At 45.6% G+C, this 22105-nt stretch overlaps 1 protein-coding gene across 1 annotated transcript in view; it reads left to right on the top strand.

Moving 5' to 3' along the window:
* AGPS (alkylglycerone phosphate synthase) overlaps positions 1 to 22105 on the top strand; it is a 1795747-nt gene that overhangs the window by 634142 nt on the left and 1139500 nt on the right. The window contains exon 9 of the mRNA XM_069616114.1: positions 16623 to 16748. Within this exon, the coding sequence (XP_069472215.1) occupies positions 16623 to 16748 (126 nt within the window). The remainder of the gene's footprint in view (positions 1 to 16622; positions 16749 to 22105) is intronic.

Below are 22105 nucleotides of genomic sequence, written 5' to 3'. Positions count from 1 at the left end.
CCAATCATGACAAATTTGGCTCCTTCTGCTCTGGAAATGGAATTTATACCATTTTCAAGACCTGATCACTCCAGAGTCTTATATTCTATTTATGAAGAAAGGGAGGATTCGGATCAGGAAAGACCTTTTGAGTTGCAGGGATCTGCAACTCCTGCACCAGAGGAATTTACCTTTGAGGAAGGTAGGTTGAAAGACCTCCATGAATGCCTACAGGAAGCAAGTGGGTTGGACACTTCCCCAGAAGTGGAATTTGCCACACCAGACCCAGGGGAACATGCTGAAACCCCTTATAGAACCTTGATGGCAAGGGTAATGGAGTTTATGGGGTGGTCCACACCCTCACCTGCTTTTCAGCAAGACGCCCTCAGACATCTTGGTCAAAGGTCCACAGGAGGATCCTGTGGTGCCATTTCATGCAGCATTACAAAGGAGAATATTGGCAAACTGGGAAACACCGGAGGTAATCCCGCCGGTTAATAAAAAATTATCAGCTAAATATAGGTCGTCTTCTGCTGACCCTGAATATTTATCCAAACCCCCAACACCGGAGAGTCTGGTTGTTCGGGCAGCTACTTCAGCAGGTAGAAAATCGGCTTACCCTACTGTTCCACAGGATAGGGATAAGAGATATGACTCTATGGACAAAAAAGTCTTTTCCGCATGTAGCATGGCGTTGAAATCCATCAATGCTACTTGTACGCTTGCAAGGTTCAGCCACACACTTTGGGAGTGTGCTTCATCAGTGGCTGACTGCCTCCCGGAGGGAGAAGAAAGGGAAGCGTTCCTAAACATCATCAAAGATGGTAAAGACGCTATGTGCGAATCCCTTCAAACTGGCATCGATTCTGCTGACGGCATCAGCGGAGCCATGGCAGCAAGTACAACAACCCGGAGATTTGCTTGGTTGCGAAAGTCTGGTTTTGCTCCAGATGTGCAAAGCAGACTCCTAAATATGCCCTTTGACGGCTCTTCGTTGTTTGGTAAGAAGGCGGATGACAGTTTAGAAAAACTACAAACATCAAAGGCAGCAGCAAAATCCCTAGGAGCTGCAATCCGTCTGACACCATATCGCCCCTCAGGAACCTCTTGGAGAGGTAAGTCCTTTTGCTTCTATCCCGCATTCGGAAAAGGCAGAGGACAGCCGGTTCAAAGGGGTCCGAAAAATTTCACCCGAGGTGGATGGGGTAAAAATACAAAAGCTGCGGCATCTGCATCAGCCGCCTCCAAACCGCTCTGAGGACTCTCCTCACAAAACACCACTAGGGGGCAGGTTAACTCAACATCTGATGGAATGGCAGGCTATTACGTCAGATGCTTGGGCATTGGAGACAGTTGCCCAAGGTTACTGCCTGCCCTTCCTACACACTCCTCAGTCATCCACCGGGGAACAACTCTTTGAAGCTTCCAGACCCGTTCCTTATGCAGGAGATTTTAGACCTGCTAGAGAAGGGTGCCATAGAACCGGTACCCGTAGTGGAGAGGAATAAGGGTTGGTATTCCCACTACTTCCTAGTACCAAAGAAGGACAGAGGACTAGGACCCATCTTGGACTTGTGAGAATTGAACAAATTCCTCAGGAAAGACAAATTGAAGATGGTAACCCTTTCTCAGATCCTTCAGGCCCTCCAGCTTCAGGACTGGTTGGTATCTCTAGACCTTCAGGATGCTTATTTCCATGTGCCAATCCATCTCAAACACAGGAAATACCTGAGGTTCGCAATTGCCAACTCTCACCATCAATTTAGAGTTCTGCCATTTGGGCTGACCTCCACCCGAGGGCCTTTACAAAGCTAATGTCGGTAGTGGCTGCAAGTCTAAGGAGGGAAGGGATCCACGTCTACCCCCTACCTGGACGACTGGTTGATCAGAGCAGTATCTCCGGAACAAGCTCCGATCCAGCTAGATTATGTCTGCCACTTCCTTCACAAGCTGGGCTTCTCCCTCAACTTAAAGAAGTCACAGATGATACCATCACAGAGACTCCAGTTCATTGGAGCAGTCCTGGACACTTCCCTCGGAAAAGCCTCACCACCAGAGGTGAGGGCTCAAGATATTCTACAGATGGTCACCAAGTTTCAAAATGCCCAACGTCTACCAGCCTTCGACTTTTTGAGGTTGCTAGGCCTCATAGCATTCTGCATCTTCCTAGTGCCAGAGGCTCGCCTGATAATGAAATCCCTCCAGTGGGCACGAAGAACCCAGTGGTCGCAATTCTCAGGAAGAATGTCAGGTCTCCTACAAGTCCCGGACAGAGTAGCTCGAGACCTTCACCGATGGGCCTGTCGGGAGAACATCTTGAAAGGAAAACAGTTTTGGCAACCATGGCTGGAGATAACAGTAGTCACGGATGCCTCACTCACGGGGTGGGGAGCCCATGCCAACAACTTGACCATCAGCGGTCGTTGGTCTCCGTCGGAGTCCAGACTACACATCAACCTATTGGAGCTGAGAGCAATCAGACTAGCGCTGAAAGCTTTTCTGCCATCGGTACAGGGAAAGAATGTCCTGATAATGACGGACAACACAGTTTCCATGCACTACCTCAACAAAAGAGGAGGCGTAGGGGTCACTGCCACTGTGCAGAGAGGCAATGCAGCTCTAGTTTTTGGCAATTCAAGAAGGAATCTCTCTATCAACAGTTCACCTAGCCAGAGAGAAGAACTTGACGGCGGACACACTGAGCAGGCAGAGCAGTCTCCCACAAGTGGGAGCTAGCTCAGGAAGTCCTTCAAGAGATCTTCACCCAAGTGGATCTGTTCACCACCAGCATCAACAGGAAGTGCGATCAGTTTTGTTCAAGGGAATTTCCCCCGAGAGGCGCTCTAGGGGACGCGTTGGTAGTGGACTGGGAGTCTCCACTTCTGTACCTGTCATTCCGTCTAGACCTTCTAGACATGTCCATCTGTCCTCTGATTATTCTTCGGCAAAGAGGATCTTCTCTCGCAGTAGGCAGGTCTGGTTCTCCATCCAGACATCAGAACCCTCAACCTTCACGCCTGGCTTCTGAAAGGTTGAGATATACAGATTGGGACCTCCCTGCTGACATCATGGAAATGTTGCTTTCGGCCAGAAGGCCAGCAACAAAGTCTTTATACTGCTGCCGTTGGAACAAATTTTGCAGCTGGTGTAGAGAAGAGAATATCGACCTCTTAATGTGGTACACCAACGGTGTTATCCTTTCTACTCTACTTGGCAAATTCAGGCCTTCAAGTTGGCACTATCAAGGGCTATCTCGCAGCGCTATCGATCTTCAAGTGCACTGCAGAAGAGCCTTCGTATTTCAAATTACCCTTAGTAATACAATTTCTAAAGGGATTAACTAATGTCTACCCTCCAAGACCTTTCCAGGTTCCTTTATGGGACTTAGATGTAGTCTTCAATTTCCTGATTGGTACTCCTTTCGAACCACTCAACTCTTGTTCGCTATGATTTCTCACCCTTAAAACTGTCTCATTAGTGGCTTTAACATCTGCTAGAAGGGTGAGCGAATTACAAGCTCTATCTTGTAAACCCCCTCATACAATTTTTCATAAAGACAAAGTTGTCCTACAGGTGAAGCCTAATTTCCTCCCAAAGGTGGTTTCTGAATTCCACTTCACTCAGAAAATTACCTTACCTTCATTCTATCCGCCTCCCCATCCAGGGAAAGAGGAAGAAAGGCTACATAGGCTGGACCCAAAGTGGGCTTTAAGCTTTTACATCAGCAGACTTGCTAGGATTAGGCAAGCAGACCAACTGTTCGTAGGTTACTCAGGGCACAAATTAGGACTACCGATAACAAAACAAACCATTTCCAAATAGATTATTTTGGCCGTCCTGGAATGTTACAAACTAGCAGGGAAAGAGCCTCCTCAAAATTTTAGGGATCATTCAACCAGGGGTATCGCAGCCTCCTCGCCCCTCCAAAGAGGGGTTCTGGTTCGAGACATATGTGCGGCTGCCACATGGTCGTCGGCACATACCTTCACAAGATTTTACAACCTGGATTCCTCCTCTAGTCAAGAGACTAGGTTTGGCAAAGCCGTATTACATTTGGTTCATTCCTAAAAGGAAACATGGTGTTTTACTCCCACCTCCAATTACACACCACTGCTTATGGGAGTCTATCAATCGATGGGATGTTCCTCCGACGTATTCCTTATCACCCCTTCCATCCATCCCCGCAGTAATACTTCCCTTGTGGTTGCAGCTTACACTCCTTCAAGGTCAATAACCAATTCATGTAAAACAACTGTTAACGTCAAAACGGAACTGAGGAACGGACGCTGCGCGAGTCCATTTATACGCGTGATAACGTCAGCGCCGATACAGAGGCCGTCGAGGGACATCGACACGCGCAGCGCCCTCTACTGGGAGATGATCCATCAAAGATAAGGAATACGTCGAAGGAACATCACATCGAAAGAAAGTTACAAGATAAGAAGTGACTTGTTCTTCTGGCAGATGTACTCAGGGTAGATTTCTCACTACCCATCGAGTACGAATGGCGATTACACGAAGACATCGTCACTGACATTTTCGCAGAATAGAGATACCCAGAGATGAACTTGTTCGCAACTCTGGAGAACGCTCAATGCCAAGACTACACCTCCAGGTACCCCCAGAACCGTTCCAAGGGGAACCGTATCTGGATCATATGGTCAGGGAAATTTGTTTACGTCCCCCCCACCGCACACCCGTCCCCTTTGCGACTCCCCTACTCAACAAGATAGTGCAGAAGATGCACTAGGAACCAGTCACCATGATATTGGTGGCCCCCGTGTGGGCCCGCCAACCCTGCTTCACTCATCTGATGGAGAAGTCGTCTCTCTCACCCCCCGCCCAGTGAAGCTACCTTGCCCGTACAACATTTTGTCACAGGACAAAGGGGAGAAACTCCACCCATGCCCGCAAACATTGACCTTAGCGGCCTGGCTCCTGAGGTCATAGAGTTTGCACACCTGCAACTACCTCAGAGATGCATGGGCATACTTAGGGAAGTGAAAAAACCTAACACCCGATATTGCTACTCCAGTAAATGGAAACGCTTTATCTGGTGCAATTCCAAAGGCGTCAATCCCATTGACTGCTCTCCCACGCACATTGTATTGTACCTGACTCACTTACTTGACTCAGGGCTGGTTTTTAATTACCTTAAGGCTCACTTAGCTGCTCTCTCAGCCTACACTACAGAAGATGCAGTGGTGGAAGATACCAGTTATTAAGGCTTTCATGGAAGGGGTCAAGAGGATTCATCCCTCCATTTCTAATCCAGCTCCTGAATGTGTTATTAAACAGACTTATTGGGTCTCCATTTGAACCTATGCATACAGAAAGTCTCAAAGATCTTACCGAAAAGACAGCCTTCCTAGTGGCTATCATTTCTATTAGAAGGGTTAGTGAACTACAGGCCCTCTCAGTTCTAGACCCTTTCATTCAGTTCAGAGATAGGGTGGTTCTGCGCACTCGCCTTCGATAAATTTATCTCCAAGTTTCATGTGAACCAATCAATAGAACTGCGTACTTTCTTCCAGAACCCTACTAACATGGCCGAAAGAAGCCTACACACATTAGATGTGCTTAGGACAGTCATGTTTTACCTGGACAGAACTAAACCAGAGAAAGACAAACCAATTTTTTGTTTCAGTGGCAGCTGGTAGAGAATGGGATCGTCTCTACATCAGCAATCTCAAGGTGGATTGTCAAATGCATCATATTGTGTTTCTCTCTTGCTAAGAGAGAACTGCCCTTCAAGCCCAGAGCGCATTCTACTCAAGGCACCGGGGCTTCCATAGAATTCATTGCAAATGTTCCCCTAGAGTCCATTTGCAAAGCGGCAACCTGGAGTTCTGCACACACCTTTACAAAACACTATTACCTAGCCACTCATTCTAGGTCTGATTCTCGGGTGGGACAAGCAGTACTGAAACATCTTTTCACTACTGTTCCTTCTCACAACCCAGCTCCAACTCCGGGTACTGCTCCAATGTCTATGCACAACATGGGATTCTAAGCAGATTAACAAGCATCAGAAGACATGCATTACTTACCGTAAAAACCTTTCTGATGATTGTATCTGCTTAGATTCACATGCGCCCACCCTTCCTCCCCGCTCGGATGGAAGGAACATGGACGTCCTACTACTTGCTCTCTTTTCTGTAATCACTCACGATAGTCATAAGGCTCCCTCACGACAGAAAAAATACAATCGGTGGGACCTCAATGCAAGAGGGATTTTGGGTACACTAGACGTTTCGTAGGGTTAGTGTTAGAGGCACACCCATGTCGACGTCCCCTTTCGATTCTCGAAAGACAAGATGCAATACTCTGCAGTTACCACTGGATGTCAGACTATATGCACAGCATGTGAATCTAAGCAGATACAATCATCAGAAATGCTTTTACAGTAAGTTAAGCATGTTGTATGCTCTGTGTTTTGTTACAGATTGTATTGAGAACAGTGAATGAAATAGTCAGTGCACTCATTTTTTAGTATTTACAACAAGACAGTGTGTGTCATGTGAGTTGACTTCGGTGTTCCATGTTGATTGTTTTTGAATATATGGCTAGCTGTGGGATCTCACATTGAGAAATAGTTTTTAATAGAAATGTTTTGAGGAATTGCACAAACTGGTGATTTCTTTTCTAGGCTGTTTTAGGGCACGTTCACTAAGGTTGCAAACGTTGGTGCCTGTAAAACACGCATTGGGGTACCTGGACATGTCTGTCTTGTGTTGATTAAGCTATGTATAAAGCAGCACTGCCCTCTTAGACGAAGACAATTTCCCAGAGAAAAATGTTTGCATTTGAGCTCATTTGCATACCCACGGTGCTTTGCTGAAGGTGAACTTCCAACGATGGCTACTAGGTGGCATTGTGGACTGTGATTTGGCTCAAGTGGACTTTCCGATTTTTCACATTGCAGGTGAAACTTTTTTTTTCAAACCTTTTTAAAGCCACCATAACTTTCTTGGTGTTGCGAAAACATGGCCAAATGCTCCAACCACTGGGCTGTCAGGACTATACTGCACTGATGGTCCCTAATAGGGGTGAAACCAGGTATGTAGTTGTCCTGGAAGTGGTGCAAATATCTGTCTTGGGTTGATTAAGCCATGTATAAAGTAGCACTGACCAAGACAATTTCCTGGAGAAAAAGGTTTGTATTTGAGCTAATTTGCGTACCCACAATTCCTTGCTGTTGTGGCTCAGAACTGGAGGTGAACTTCCAGCGATGGCTACTAGGTGGCGTTGTGGAATGTGCGACTCGCTCAAGTGGACTTTCCGCGATAGATATATAGATATATATAGTTATATATATATCTCAAGATTTGAGATTTTGGTCCTTTGTCTAGAATATGTTCTCTGGTGAGCATGTTTTATAGAAAAATAGTTGCTGTGGTACTCTTGTTCAGAGGAGAATGGCCTAGCATTTCGGTGCTGGACTGCCCCTGGGAGGACAAAGACTGATATGTGGAGACATTTCTTCTCTGTGAAAAGAAACGTGAGCTAAAGACTTGGTTGAGACTCTCCCAGGGGCCATCCACCCAAGAACAAGTCAATGGGCTGTGTTTGTGCTGGTAGAGAGTTTCCCAGATCCCCCTCTGTTTAGTTATGAATTCATTGTTAGATTAGCAGTCACTTACTGCATCGGTTGGTTTGTCAATTTTGTGCTTAACACTACAGTTTAGTACTCATAGGAGAAGTCAAGAATTCAGTTTTTTTGGAAGTGGAGTTCACCTCTTGATTTTGGAAATGCGGTGGGAGAGCGTTCAGAAGGACCGAAGCTTGCACTGAGAAGTGTTACCTCCTGGGCAGATGTTTTAGAAAGCTTATTGCACGAGGATCGTCGAGTCATTGAAGGCCCTTATTTCTTGATGCAGGTTTGGAGATAGAAAGGCCCCTTGTCGATTGCTCTGTGTGAAGCACCTCCTCTTGAATTTGATGGGGGATGTGATCTGAAGCCTGCATTGTGTGATCTTTGATTATATCGTTTCTGGTTGAAGCCAAGTTTAGCATCCTTATACTGAAGACTCAGAGGTTGGCTGTTTTTGAGTTATGAATGTTCTAACTGGAGTGGCTGGCTGTGATAAGAGCTAACTAATAATAAGTGAGTAGATGTGCAGTTATCTGTCATGCTGAGCTAAGGTGGTTGTTACAGACCATGGGCCTCTTTACATGTTTGCTGGTCTGCAGACAAGGGTGCCGTAGCGACTGAAGGCACGCCCCTGACCGCTCACACCAGAGAGAATACAACATGCTAGGGAAGAAAGGCCCAAGTCGATGTAAGGAATACAAGTTTCATCTCACACACAGATGAGACCAACAGCAAAGTACTCTACTGCGAAGAACATTCTGCTGAAAAGTAGTACAAGCAGAATCTTATAAAGCAAAACATAGTCCTAATTGATGCAATGCATACAGTAAAAACCTGTGCGGCTGATTAGATGGACCCTATACAGGTTTACCACCTTTATCCATATTGAATGGTAGTTTATTGGTCCCAGCCCAGTCCATCCATCTTCCATCACGTGGGTGCTGACGGGCTCATCTCCTCACGTTGAAGCTCAGAAAACAAATGAATTCTACTCCTACTATACAACTTATAAAATGTAAAATGTACATAATGTATTTACTGTATATAATTTGTTACCTTTCCACCCTTACATGTAAAGAATGTAAATAATGTAATTGCTGTATACAACTTATGTTACCAACAACCTGTAATATGCAACCTGTAACCAAGTTCTAAGCATTGTTGTTATTCTGTGCGCCCAGCTACCCAAGGATTTTCGGGCGCCCTATAAATAAACAACCAACTTGTTTTATCACTCATACTGTGCACTTGGCAGGCCACAAGACGGACGCATAGGAGTTTCTGGGGCACTCTAACCTTCACACATACATTTCACTTACTCCCTCTGCGCCATCCGGCTCCGAGGTCTCCACCCTCGTTTTGATTGATGATTTATTCCTCACAGCACCTCGCAATACAAATCACATGATTGTCGCTCAACGATGAGCACTGTCCATCCTCTTTGAACATTTTAAGACTTGTTACTTTGGGGTTGGTGGTCAAAGGGCACCTGGTGACGTGGAATTCAGAGATCATAAGGTGTGGTCAGTTATAGGGGCTATAACTCGTGGTTACTCAGGAATGGGCCGGTCATGCTTTGGTCAATGTGAGAACATGCACACCAGGCGCCAGTCTCTGATTGCGGCCTTGTAGGGCACATTCCACTTGGGTGAAAAACACATCTTGGCAACACTTTTGGAACAATTAACAATGGGAATGCAAACTGTCCTTATAGGCGCTTGGGCATGACTGGAGATTTGTGACCTTGTGGATGTGGGCCGGGTGCATGTAATGCCACTTTTACCGTGCAAGCCTTACCTTTTATCCATGATTACTAATATCTACGCAAAATGCCAATGCTGCCCGCTCCTTGGCCCACACCATGTAGTTAAACTGATTGGTTATATTAAGTAATTAGTTATATTAAGATAACGTCCTGCTGGACGGGAAGGCTTCTCTTTCACTTACCTCCCTCCCCCAGGCTCATCACAAGGTCTCAAATGCATCTCGCCTCACTTTAAAGCACCTGGGGGGTGGGAGGGACAGGGCTGTGCCCTTCCCAACATTCCCCCATTTCGTTACTTCTACAGTAATGAATTCTGGAATAGTTCTGTGCTCCCGCTTCCCTTTTTCTACATTTACGTATGGGTTATTCCTCTTTACTGGCACCCAGGCTCTGCACACTGATCGCAAACGCTTTCTCTCCCCCTCCCTCCCTACGCGTGTACTCCTCAGGTGAACAAGTCATGTAAATTCATCCCACCTCCCCATGTAATTTTCTGGATCAGGGGATGGGGAAATGATTGTGTAGTATAGAGTATCAACTTAATCTCCATATGGGATGGGGAACATTTCATACTTTGGGCCACCATGCGGGATATTGGTTTGTACTTGAATGTTTTTTGTTTGACGAGGTGCTTTTAAACCCCTGATTGATACCATCATTCTTGCGCCATCAGGTGCCACAGAGAAACAGCACCGAAGAACCAGCTGACAAGTGCAGAAAATGACCAGGATGAACACAATGATGGGCATTATCTTAACGATCGCACCTAGCCATGACGTGGCCTAGTTAAATACCATAGTCGGCCAATCCTATTTCCCCCCACTCGCCCCCTTTATAGGACCTCCTCCCTATAATACCCTCCCTCAATACACTCCCAGTAGTACTAGCAATCTCGCACATGATCTTCCAGCAATTACCGCTGTAATAGATATATGTCCACGATCTCTTTCGTGTCTCTACGCCTCCGGTCCCTACTTGGCAAACTATGTACATTGGTTGCGTCCATCTTCTTCTTTCCTGAAATAGAAGCACAGACACACAAGACAAGGGATGAGAGGAAAACGTACAAGACGTACTATGTACACAAAGAAAGAAGGAACGAAAGGGGGAGGGAGGGAGGGAGAGAGAGAGAGAGAGAGAGAGACAGAGAAAGAGAAAAAAGCACTCCCAGAAAAAGAAAAATGCAGAGCTAGCAGCTGGGTTGTGGCCTGCCGCTTGGACGTACCACCACACCTGTATCGCCCTTGGACAGGCCGGAGAGGTAATCTGGGTACACATACTGTAACCCGTTGGTTTTCAGATAACTGGTGTGCCACTGTGCTCTCTGGCGGTGCCCGACGAATTACAGAGAGGTGAACAGAGTAGCGTAAATCTTTAACTTTCACAGCTGGGGCAGGACAAACACCACCTCGTTTGGTACCTGGAACCGAAGATTGTTCCGGCGGCGCACAAAATTGCGAACATAGATACAGTCCCCCGGCAGCAGTGGCAGAGTCATTATATGCTCAGGATCTGTTCTCGTCTGTGCAGCTTTGGGCGTCTCCGGAGTCTCAATACAGGGAGGTGCAATCTGTCGGGAGACACATTTAATGGCCAAAGTTAGTGTTGTCAAATATTCCCTCAATTCCTCTCCTAACAGCGCTGCAGACCTGTGTGCATTAGAAACCCTTCTCACAGGGCATAGGGGCGTATGCATACGCCGGCCAGTGACCACCTCGTGAGGTGACAGATGATCTTTATTTGGCTGCGTGCATAAACTGAAAAGGGCCAAGGGCAAACCGTACACCCAGTTTTTCTTTAATGTGGTGCACAACTTGGATAACTTGCTCTTGAGGAGACCATTTATTCTTTGGACAATGCCATTGGACTGTGGGTGATTAATTAAACACATCCGATATTTGATGCCATCAAGTGCTGTAAGGTGTTGGAATAACGCATTGAAGAAATATGTGCTGTTGTCTGACCATAAAACCTTGCACACACCACAGCGCAGGAACATTTCCTGCACTAGAAACCTTGCAGCACACTTGGCATCAGGGTGTGCACACAGCCCTGGCTCCATCCGCCTTGAGAAAGGAAAGATAACCAAAATGAGGTACGTAGATCCATTACAACGCTCACTCGTATCTGCGTTCTTTATGTGTAATTTACGGAACGGCCCAGTAAGGCGGGGCAAGGTGCCCCAGAACGTTCGTACTGTCATCCTTGTACTAAAACGTTGACATGTGGTGCACTGTATGACGATATCTGTAATGCTCTCCTGGATGTTTGGTGTGAACCAGGCCTCCTGTATGTCTGCGGCTATGTAACGCTTACCTGGACTCCTCAGAAGCGTAATGCCTTCTCAGCCTGTGAACCTGTACTTGGGCACTTTTTGTATTTCTTTTCTGTAAAAATGATAACAATAGAATGGCTATAACATGTAATTACTGAGAAGGTGCTATATATATATATATATATATATATATATATATACTTCTCCACACAGGGACAGCACTCGTCAGGATGTCAGCATATGTCTCCACAATAAATCAATCCATCAGCCAATGTCTTTTATTCCATATCCAGCTTTATTTTGGCATCACACGATACAACGCATTTGGCAACGCTCCCGTTGCTTGATCACGTATTAAAAAATGCATGGCTTACACAGTACTTTTAAATACAGTTGGATTCAGACTCTATGGTTCTATCCGAAAAGCTTGTCCTTTCACACTTTCTACCCATGCAGATCCCTGCAGGTTAGCTATGTCAATGCAGGCAGCCGTTATGGAGTGGACTTTACCTCTCTCTAGCTCCGTCTAACCTCACAGTGCAAAAAAAGGCAAATATCACTTATGTTTTACCAAATCGTTCAATACACAGTTGGTATATTAATTGAAAAACATTTCTTAAAAGTTCCAAAATTCTCTGTGCATGCGGCGGATCGGGGAATAATTCCCAATTTGATTTATCCACAATTTCTTAATAAAAAACATGCAATCAAAGATTTTTACAGCTCTGATGCTTAGTGCATGAGACAATTCTTGTTTTACTGTGAACTTACGCATGTTTACCTTTTGTTTTAGGGAAGTCCCTAGATTCGAGTTGAAAAATTAAATTGAACACTGACGCTGTGCGATCATACTTAGCTGCCATCAATTGGTATGCATTTCTATCCCATTTATCAAACGTAAACATAGGGGAGCAAAGCCCTTTCATCCTTTGGGCATTGGAAGTTTGGATGCTAAAGTGCATATATAATATACACACTTTGGTAATTCTCCCCTCTCACCTGTGTTTATTAAGGGTGGAGCTCTCCATCCTGGTTTCTACAGGGGGTGCGTTGAAATGGAATACAATGGAGTCTTGGAATGCTGAGGACTCAATAGTTGTTTGCCTTGAAAATGCCTATATCTTTCCAGAAAATGTCTTTGGGTACGTATCTTGGTAAAAACGCTGTTTTCTTTAGATCTTATAATTATCCCTACATTGGAGAGATCTCTCTTTCTAACAATTAACCTTTCTTTTGCTGATTCCAGGGTTCGGAAAAGTTTATGGCTGTGAAAGACTATGAAGTTACTTAGGCTGAGGAAACTTTTAACAACGTAAGTTCAACTGTGTGGAATAACTGCGGTCTTCAGGAAAAACGCAGAACAAATTGTGCTGAGAGAAACTTGCAATACTTCAGGTATGTAAGCTTATTTAATTTTCTTTTGTATTTTTCTATTCAGTTATTTGGTTAATTAAATAACTCTTTTTTTCTGCATAATTTCAGTAAGCTGAGGAAAATCCTTTCGGATGATGCAGAGGCGGCAGTAAAATCTTCTGACTGAAGATGCTGCGGTTTCAGAGAAAACTGTGGTCGGAGATGCTGTGGCTGTGAGAGGAACCTTTGACGAGAGCTGCTGCGCTAATAAACAACCAGTGCTGACTGAAGATACTGCTTTGAAGAAAACTACGGTCCAGTAAGTTTTTTTCTATAAACTGAGATTCTGTTGTCCTTTTCTGTAAAACTAATGTTTCATATTTCTGTCCTTTAGACCGGTTCTGTGAGGAGAAAGCGTTGGTAGCGTTACCCGCTGTCAGCGGAGAAGACGCAAAGCAAGCTCTTCAGCAGAGGCAGGGCTTAAGTAGCTCCCTCTCAATAGCAATGGAACGGGCTGTCGGATATGAATTGGATCTTGCGGAAGCCATGTTTGGAGTATAAGGCCAATGTTAACACTATGAGAGTCTATGGAAACTGATGCTGGGAGTGGTGCAAATGCCATGTATGCCAGGCTAACACCCACTTTAGACCCACTGACTGAGGTAATGTTCCTTGCTTATCTGGGATGCCTGAATGTACACTGTGCTCATTGGCTGGGATCATGACAGGGTATGTGTTGCTTTGAATTGTGAGACGGGTAGTGCAATTGTTCAAATGCTACCGCTTTCAGTTCCTGGGACATCACTGTCTTCCCAGAGCTCTCTTGCCGCCATAACAAATCTGCCAGAGATTGCTTACATTCTATCCGTAACCATAGCTCCTTTTCCATCTCCGGTCCCCTTCCTTGTAATTAAATAATCTGGGAGATGGGCCATGCCGTGTAAGGCACTCGATGTTCATTTTCTGGTGGGACAGTTACAACGTACTCAGTGGATACTTCATTTGGCAGGTATGCTGCCATTTTGGCTGCCGCGTTGGCTGCTGTGTTCCCTGTCGATATTTTGTCCGTCCCGTGAGTATGGGTAGCGCACTTGACGACCGCCACAACAATGGCTGCAATAACGCTTCTATCAGCATTGCGAACAGCACCGCATGCTGCACTGGGAATCTATCCGCCCTCCAAAACATCTGCCTCTTCAAACGGGAGAGACCGGCGTGTACGTACGCAGAGTCAGAATATATTGTAACTGGACATCCTTGCAATGCTCTCAGTGCTTCAATGAGCGCCACGAGTTTTGCCACTTGTGCAGAATAATGCGTAGGCAACCTTTTCATGACCACGTCTTGTACTCCCCTTCCTCAAGTCATACCACTGCTGCCCCTGTCCATCCCTCCCAATCCTCCTGATCAATTGTGGATGACCCATCAACGAAAAATACCTCACCTTCTGCTAATGCACAGTCCCTTGCTTTAGGTGTGTCATCCTCCTCCCCGCCTCATATGTGGCACAATTGTGCGCCATCTGGTCCTCTGTAGTAGGCTTGTCTGTTAAAAAGGTGGCAGGATTCACTGTCTTACTCCTGACCAGATATGGGGTTTAGAGATGATGATCCATATGCAAGTGACTTTTGCGTAGTCAGGGTACATTTTTGACCTTTCCAAAATAGCAAACAGACATTGTTCCACATACAATGTTACTGAACACCCCATTACGATCGTAGACCTTTTCTCTATGGCAAAGGCAACAGCTACTAAAGCTTGTTCGCATGCAAACTGGCCTTGCCTCATTGCATCCAGAGTGCTTTTTTGCATCAATACTGCTGTCATAAGTTGACCTTCAGAATGGAAAACCGATAAAATTTCCTGTGTATAATCTGGGGTGGCCAGTACTGGTGCTGAGCTAATCACTTCTTTTAAGTCATGAAATTGTCTGATCCTTTCAGCCGTCCATTGTAACTTGTGGTCCTTTGTCTTCTGTGCTTCCCTAAGGGCACGTCGAAGTGTTCTTGTGTATTACGCATAGTCTATAATCCAGGCCCTAAAGTAATTATACAGGCCCAGGAACTTCTGCATTTGTTTAACTGAGGCAGGTCTGGGGGTGACGCATACTGAAGCTGCCCTGTCAGTTAGTATCCTTTTCCCAATCGCCGTTATGAACTGCACCAAATGGATCACTTCCTGCTGGCGATATTGTAGCTTGGCCTGATCAACCTTGTACCCCTTACAGGCCAACAATTGTAGCAGTGCATTGGAGTCCCTTCGGCACTGCTGTTCACTGTCACTACACACTAGCACAGATCATCCACACACTGGCTAATAGTGCTAGGTACTTGAATAGTCCCAAGATCGGCATGCAGTATTCAGTTGAATATACTTGGGCTCACAGCACCCCTGTGGTAATATAGTGTGTTCGAACCACATCTGGCCCTACATAAATGCTGTGAGGTACCTCGACTCCGAATGGAGTGGAATTGAGAAAAATGCATTTTTCAAATCCACTACAGTAAAATATGTGGCTACTTTAGGGATGTAGTACTACAAGAAAATCCCTTAGGTGGGGAAGCCGGTATTGTGTTCTTTAGGGATGCTACATAAAATTGTTGCAGGATTTGGGACTACTGGACACTCTTCCCGGGCACCGGGATGTCAGACGGCGGAAATGGTGTCACGGGATCGCAGTAGCCTGCAGGCGGGTTCTACCGCCGACCACGTAATGATGCCCGATGGCAAGTTGGACTAGTGAGGCAGAGGGGTGAAAAAGATGCATTACTCGGAATTGTGCCTTTTCAGAAAGGTTGTCATTATTTGACAGTATGCTTTTAGTAAACTCCACTGGCATTGTAGGCAAGTAAAGTAAACTTAAATTCATGATTAATATTTTTTGGTTGACTGTATGCATGCTACAATTTCCCAATTTTTCTATACTAATCACCAGTTCTAGGCTCCCTCTGTTAATTGACGTTTCACTGTGGAGTTTGAAGCAACCTAATTGGATTGTGTGATTAGTTTATCAAGCCTGCAGGCTTGGGTATTTTGCGCTAGGATTAGCGTGCAGCACCTTATTCTAGTGTTCAGGGTCCACCATGCCTACCTTTCCAAAAAGCAGCCTCTGTAGCAGTTTCGGGCAAATGTGAATATAAAAATGTATCAGGTAAGGTGGGTTGATGCAATCGTGCAGGTGACGTTTGGGTTAATGTACTGGGTGTGGTGTGATCATTCTCCCTGCACGGGGTTCCTTGATGTCAGTAGGTTATTGCTAGTTCCACCCCTGCCTCCTGGGGGCAGTGGACCTCACAATCAGTTAGTTAATTCTGGATACCTGTTGACTGGCACATGGTTTGTTTTCTTATTTAATGAAAGCAATTGAAAAATGATCAAAAACAAAATGTTAATGGGAGCACCAAAAAATATGCTCCAGATCATTGTCTCCAACCCCCAGAAAAGCACTCTGGCATTGTAAGGATCTTTGTAAAACATCTGAGCATTGGCTCAATGTTGTCTAGGGGCAAACATGATACTCCTATGCAAGTATGATCAAGTCAAAATATTATTTGGACCATGGGCAGTGTGAAAAATACCTGCCCACAAATTGACGAATATATCCGCTGAAAATGTATTTTCAAGTGTATGAATTTCTTATTTCTGAACATTTCTAGCTCAGTGAAGGTGGTTACTGCACAGGCCATGAACCAGATTCAATGGAGTTCAGTACGCTTGGAGGATGGGTGGCTACAAGAGCATCAGGCATGAAAAAGAACATTTATGGAAACATTGAAGATCTGGTAAGATTTGCTTATAATGCGTTTTTTCGTTTTAAAAGTGCAAAGGTTGTTATAAAATATAGTATGCCTGTAAATGTAAATTCACATTAGAGATGTTCCTTCTAACTATTCTTGACTTGGGTCGTCTTCCATTCCCAACCCTGTTGAACTTAACCCATGTGATAACTGGACTGAAAATATGCTTTAGCAATTTGAAACATCTTTGAGATCAATGGGGGCTCGCAGCAGAGGGTGTATTCCACAACTGGCTCAATCATCTTGGGTGCTCTGTATCGTTAAAGCCCATTCATTCTTATCCACTAACTGGTGTTTTGCAAATGTCATCCCGATAGGTATAGGTATGCTCAGATGTAGGTTACAAGCCTGCTGTGCATAGAGACCCAAGGCACAACTTGCTGATTTCGCCCCAATGAGGCTGAAACATGTCTGAGGTTGCTTGAGGTCTCTTGCAGAAGGGATGCGACTGTAAAGGTTAGGCTGGACTGCCCGGTTTCGGGTGGGACCAAACCTGATGTGCATATATTTCCCTTTATGCAATTACATGACATGGCACGCTGATAATGGGTGACCTGGAGGGCTGCCCAGATCATTGCCAGTGGTTTAGATTATTTGAAAATCTTCCAGCCATCACTTTTTTGTTGTGCGAATCTCTTGTGCTCGAGCCATGATATTGCATATACCCAGACTACATAATTAATATGAGGAGACTGGCATCATCCGCAGTGCAGTATTTGGCTAATCTTGGGGCTGGGTGGCCAAGAGGTAAACTAGTGTGAGGGCCAACAATGCCTGTGCCATGGTTAATTGCCACATTTCGAAACCCCTTACCATCGAATAATGAATTTATTTCATTGTTTGGTGTTGGTTCATATGGTGGAGGTAGCACCACTTATGTGGCAAAACATTGTGAACATGAGAAATAAGTATGGATGTTCAGTAGCAGGATATCTGGTTGACATGGTAACTGGAAATGCTCGGGGAAAAATTTGCTGCATCAGAAAATGTTACTTTATGTGTTCCATGGCAAATTAAACCAATTAGTGTGTGTGTTTTAACAATGATTGTCCCAATCGGGAATCTCGTTGGAAAGCGGATGCTTTCATCCTGTACTGGCGTAGTGATCCTTTGTTTTCCTGCTCACCCCTCCTCTGTCTGTGTATCAACGCCCCATCCTCCACTTTCAGGGTTGCCAGATTGGGCTATTTCCAACGAAATTGGGGTATTTAAAAAATCATTTGTGCTGGAAATTACGGGAGTGGGTGGGTTGGGGTTTTGTGAGCCATTATGGCCGATTAGGCACGGCAGTTGATCTAGAAATAAATTGTTTAATATGCATCTATTTACTCTTTCTCGCTCCTATCGATGGTAGCATCTTTCAATGGCTTCCACCCCTTCTAATTCCCTTGCACACCAGTATCACTTCTTGCATCCTCCTTTGAAACTTTGCGCTCTCCTCCTTGCACCCTGGTGCTTATAAATGCTAAATGCAAAGCACAGCAGTAAACGCCACAAATATTGGCGTTTGCCAATGCTGGTGTTATTTGCTTTTGTAAAGTCAGAGCTCAGTCTGCAAACAGAAACCAGAGCAGACATGCACTTAGTTATTATCGTATCATGGGCAATAACGTACATAGCGGGTTGCTGGAGCCAACCAATCTTGTTCCTCGGATCGCGGGTTGAAGCCTACAACACAAGCCTGTGTTCCGGGCAGCCTGAAGGCTCGTTTCACGCCCTGCCATCTTCCCCCTCTCCATGGCCCACCTTCCTCTTCCCTCCGGTCCCTGTTCCCACCCCCCCCCCCTTCTGCCCCTCTCCCTGCTTACCTTATTCATTTGGAAGCGGCGCAACCGCCACCACTGCCCAAGCCTCCGTCCTGGGCTGCCATGCAAATGGAAGATCCCTGCCTTCCTGCTCTACAGCGGCCATCTTTAGTCCGTATTTTGTTTGAATGAACAGGACGCCGTGAGTCTGGATCAGGTGTCATTGCCATATTTATGCTAATGCATGGTACAGTGGTTTCTTTTCTACACTCCATTTAGCATACATGCTAATTCATTATCTCATTTGCTTAGCATCATGTGTACTGAATGCACCCACTTTTGTTCTTGGCATGTTCACCTAGCACAAGGTATGTCATATAATTGTTTCACTAATAACGTTTGTTAATTGGGCATATAACTATTACTTGCTAGCATCAGGGCTTCTACATCTGGTTTAGCCCTCACCATACTGCTTTGGGTCTTTTCTCCCTTCTCACCCTACTAGGTTAGTTTCGTTTAAAAAGCTTACCACATTTTTTAGTGGACGTGTCGCTTTGATGCCTGTGTATATAAAGAGTTTTAAAAGTTATATTAGGAACTCCCCTAGCCATTTTATCATCACTTTAGCTTCAGGTGTTGCACTTAATTTGGCCTACAGCCTAGATTCATTAACTCTATTGAAAGCTTTTAGCAAGTGTTTAAATGCCATATCAAAGGGGAATTACCTTTCTTGAAGGTTTTATTTTTGAGGTGGGCTATAACTATTACATTATGTGTTGTAGTCCTTTCCTGAATCCACATTGGAATATGGATAATACTATGCCATTTTTATCGGCCCAAGCTTGCAGCTCCTTTAGAATAATCGTAGAAAAAACATTACTAGAACCTTATAATGGTGATTAGGAAGCAATTTCTCAAGATTGTAGATCCCATTTGTAGTTTGGGCTATTAGATGGCGCTTGCGCAACCTATAGGCCAATACTATTGCATTAGAGTGCACACAGGGAGAAATGGCATATGAGGAGGGACACAAAGCTGTTAAGTGTTTGGTTATTTGCCCACCCTTTGACTGCCCATGGCTATACTAATCCATATGGCCATTTCCACCCAGTTCCCACTCCTCCCTCCCAAAACACCCCCTAATGAGAGGCGTTATTCAAGCCTTAACACAAATATTGCACTCAAAGTGCCTGCCAGTGCTTATTCAAAGCAGTCTTCTGAGAGTTAATGACTTAATTGTAGTGGAAACACGTTACTGGTGTAATAGAAATGTCTTAACCATGTATCGATTTAGAAGTCGGGAGACTGCTTGAGGAAACGCTGGAAGGCAACAGCTTTCGGAGCCTGTGTGGTGTCGCATGGGATTAGGAGCTAAACAGAGCTCAGGCAGAGCGCGGTGAGGCACCCGGCAGCCCGCGAGTGCACAGTGATGAGGCTGCGGCGAAGGAGATCTGCTCCAGCGAGCAGCAATGGACAAAGAGGACGGCTCCCCGACTACATCGGAGTGCAAGGAGAGAACCTGGTTAGCCAGGCTGGTGACGCCAGCTCCAGAGGCTCAGTGAGTGGGAAGGTCTGGGAGTGGAGCGGCAGGCGGGCCTCTGGCATAAAACAACCCAGGGTTACTGGGGACAGCAGAGGAGTGCACTGCAGCGCTTAGGGAGACATGCAGTTGAGGCCTTATGCATAACATCGCACAAACAATAACCTGCTTTTTTGGCATCGGCAAGGAAGGGAGGTGGATCTTGTAGAATAGCCAGCACACAAGACAACAGAGGCAGGGGCATAGGAGGCCTTCTCCATATCAGCATTGACTTTTTAACCCCCTAAGCACCAGCAAGGGTGGAAGGGGGCCCTGTAAAAACATCAGCACGTGGGACAGCAGAGGTGGGGGGCACAGCTAAGACCCAAGGTCGGTGGGGGGGATTTATCTCTAGATCTTCCCTGATGGTGATAAAGGATGGCAGCCAAGTGCGGGTTTGCCACAAAGACTGGTCCAAACTAGTTACGGCAGCCGGTGTGAAGCGTTAAAGAAAAGCCCTGGCCTGGAGGAGTGGGTAGCAACTGGAACTCGGGGGGGAGGGGGGGGGAGACTTCTGGCGTTCCCTGTTGGTTTGTCTGCATTGGTGTCTGGGTGCCTAACCTCCCCTTGTGGTGGGGTAGCTGTGTCCTCAGCTTGGTTTTTAATTGAGCTAAGAAAGTGGCAACATATCATGTGTAGTGGGATACTCTCCATGGTCAAAACACTCTGACTCGCCTCTGGCTGCCCTGCACTTGAGAGGATATCTACCAATCGTGTTGGGACCTAGTCTTCAAACCTGAAAATGTACAGAAAATGGGCTGTGTAACTGTGTACCTCTCTTGCATTGCATCTGTACCTTTTTAAGAAATTTGATTTTGGGCTGTGCACCTCTAATCTCTTGATATTCTATTCCTTTCTGGATTGCATTTATGCCTTTGTGTCTACTTCCACTAGGCAACCTGGTGAGTTTAGCGAAATCTGTGCTGTGCAGCCACTTTTTTTTTTTTTCATTCCTCGACTAGCCTCTGCCGCCCCTATGGCTCTCTTCATCGCTCCTATTTTCTCTAACTGCCACACTATCACCTATTCCCCCCCCCTCTCTCATGAAGTCCGGTTAAAATAAAAAGCACAAAAAAGACATCTTGAGTGCAAACCCTGGATTCCCATCGCAGACACCTATGTCCGCGCTTCCTCCAGTGAGGTTTTCACCGATCTCCTCTCCTCTGTCCCCTCTCCAGATCTATGGAGCCCATATCTCATCTCCACTCTCTCATTCCACATTCGAAGGGATTGTGTCCTCTGACGTATTCCTGATCTTTGATGTTATCCATTCCAGCTTGCTGGCCTCGGAATTTTTTTTCAGTAGAGGGCACTGCGCGTCGACGTCCTTAGCGTCGGTGTCCCTCTACAGCCTCCGTATCGGCGCCAACGTCATCATGAGTATAAATAGACACGCGCAGCGTCCGTTGCTCAGTTCCGTTTGACCGTTTATAGTGGGCCTTGGAAGCGTAACGCTTGGTTCCTTTCTTCAGAAAAACCTTCTTATTCTTCGAAGATTATTACCATTGCATGATGGCTTCTTCATCCGAACCATCAACTCCACGGTCCGGTTTCAAGAAATGTGACTGTGGGAAGAAAATGTCATTAACAGATCCTCACAGGATCTGTTTGTGGAGCCTAGGATCGGAGCATCACTGTTCAGAATGTGAGGACTGAATGTCCATGACGGCGAAAGCCTTGAAGGAGCGTAAGGGGAAGTTAGAAAGAGGTAAGGACTTTAAAACTTCTACTCCCTCGAAAGTTTCTTTGGCCGAGTCGAGACATTCATCTCCTCGTCGACAAAAGAAACATTCCCGTTCAAGATCTCGAAGCAGTTCTCATCAGTCTTCGAGATCAAAACACTCTAAGAAGAGGCGTCGTAGATCTCCCTCTTCTTCTTCCTCTACTTGCCCAGAAAGGGTCACCTGCCCCACGAGAAACAGCTCTCCGGCTAAGAGGGAGGAGTTCCGTACAAAAATGCTTAGCGTCTTCAGAAAAAACGGCCTTGACCCCCTCGGAGACGTCTAAAGGTGATACCC

The sequence above is a fragment of the Ambystoma mexicanum genome, chromosome 9 (assembly GCF_040938575.1).
Source record: "Ambystoma mexicanum isolate Mex_15411 chromosome 9, UKY_AmexF1_1, whole genome shotgun sequence".
Lineage (NCBI taxonomy): Eukaryota > Metazoa > Chordata > Amphibia > Caudata > Ambystomatidae > Ambystoma > Ambystoma mexicanum.
Note: the sequence above shows the minus strand (reverse complement) of the source record. Positions and strands in the feature narration are given on the sequence as shown.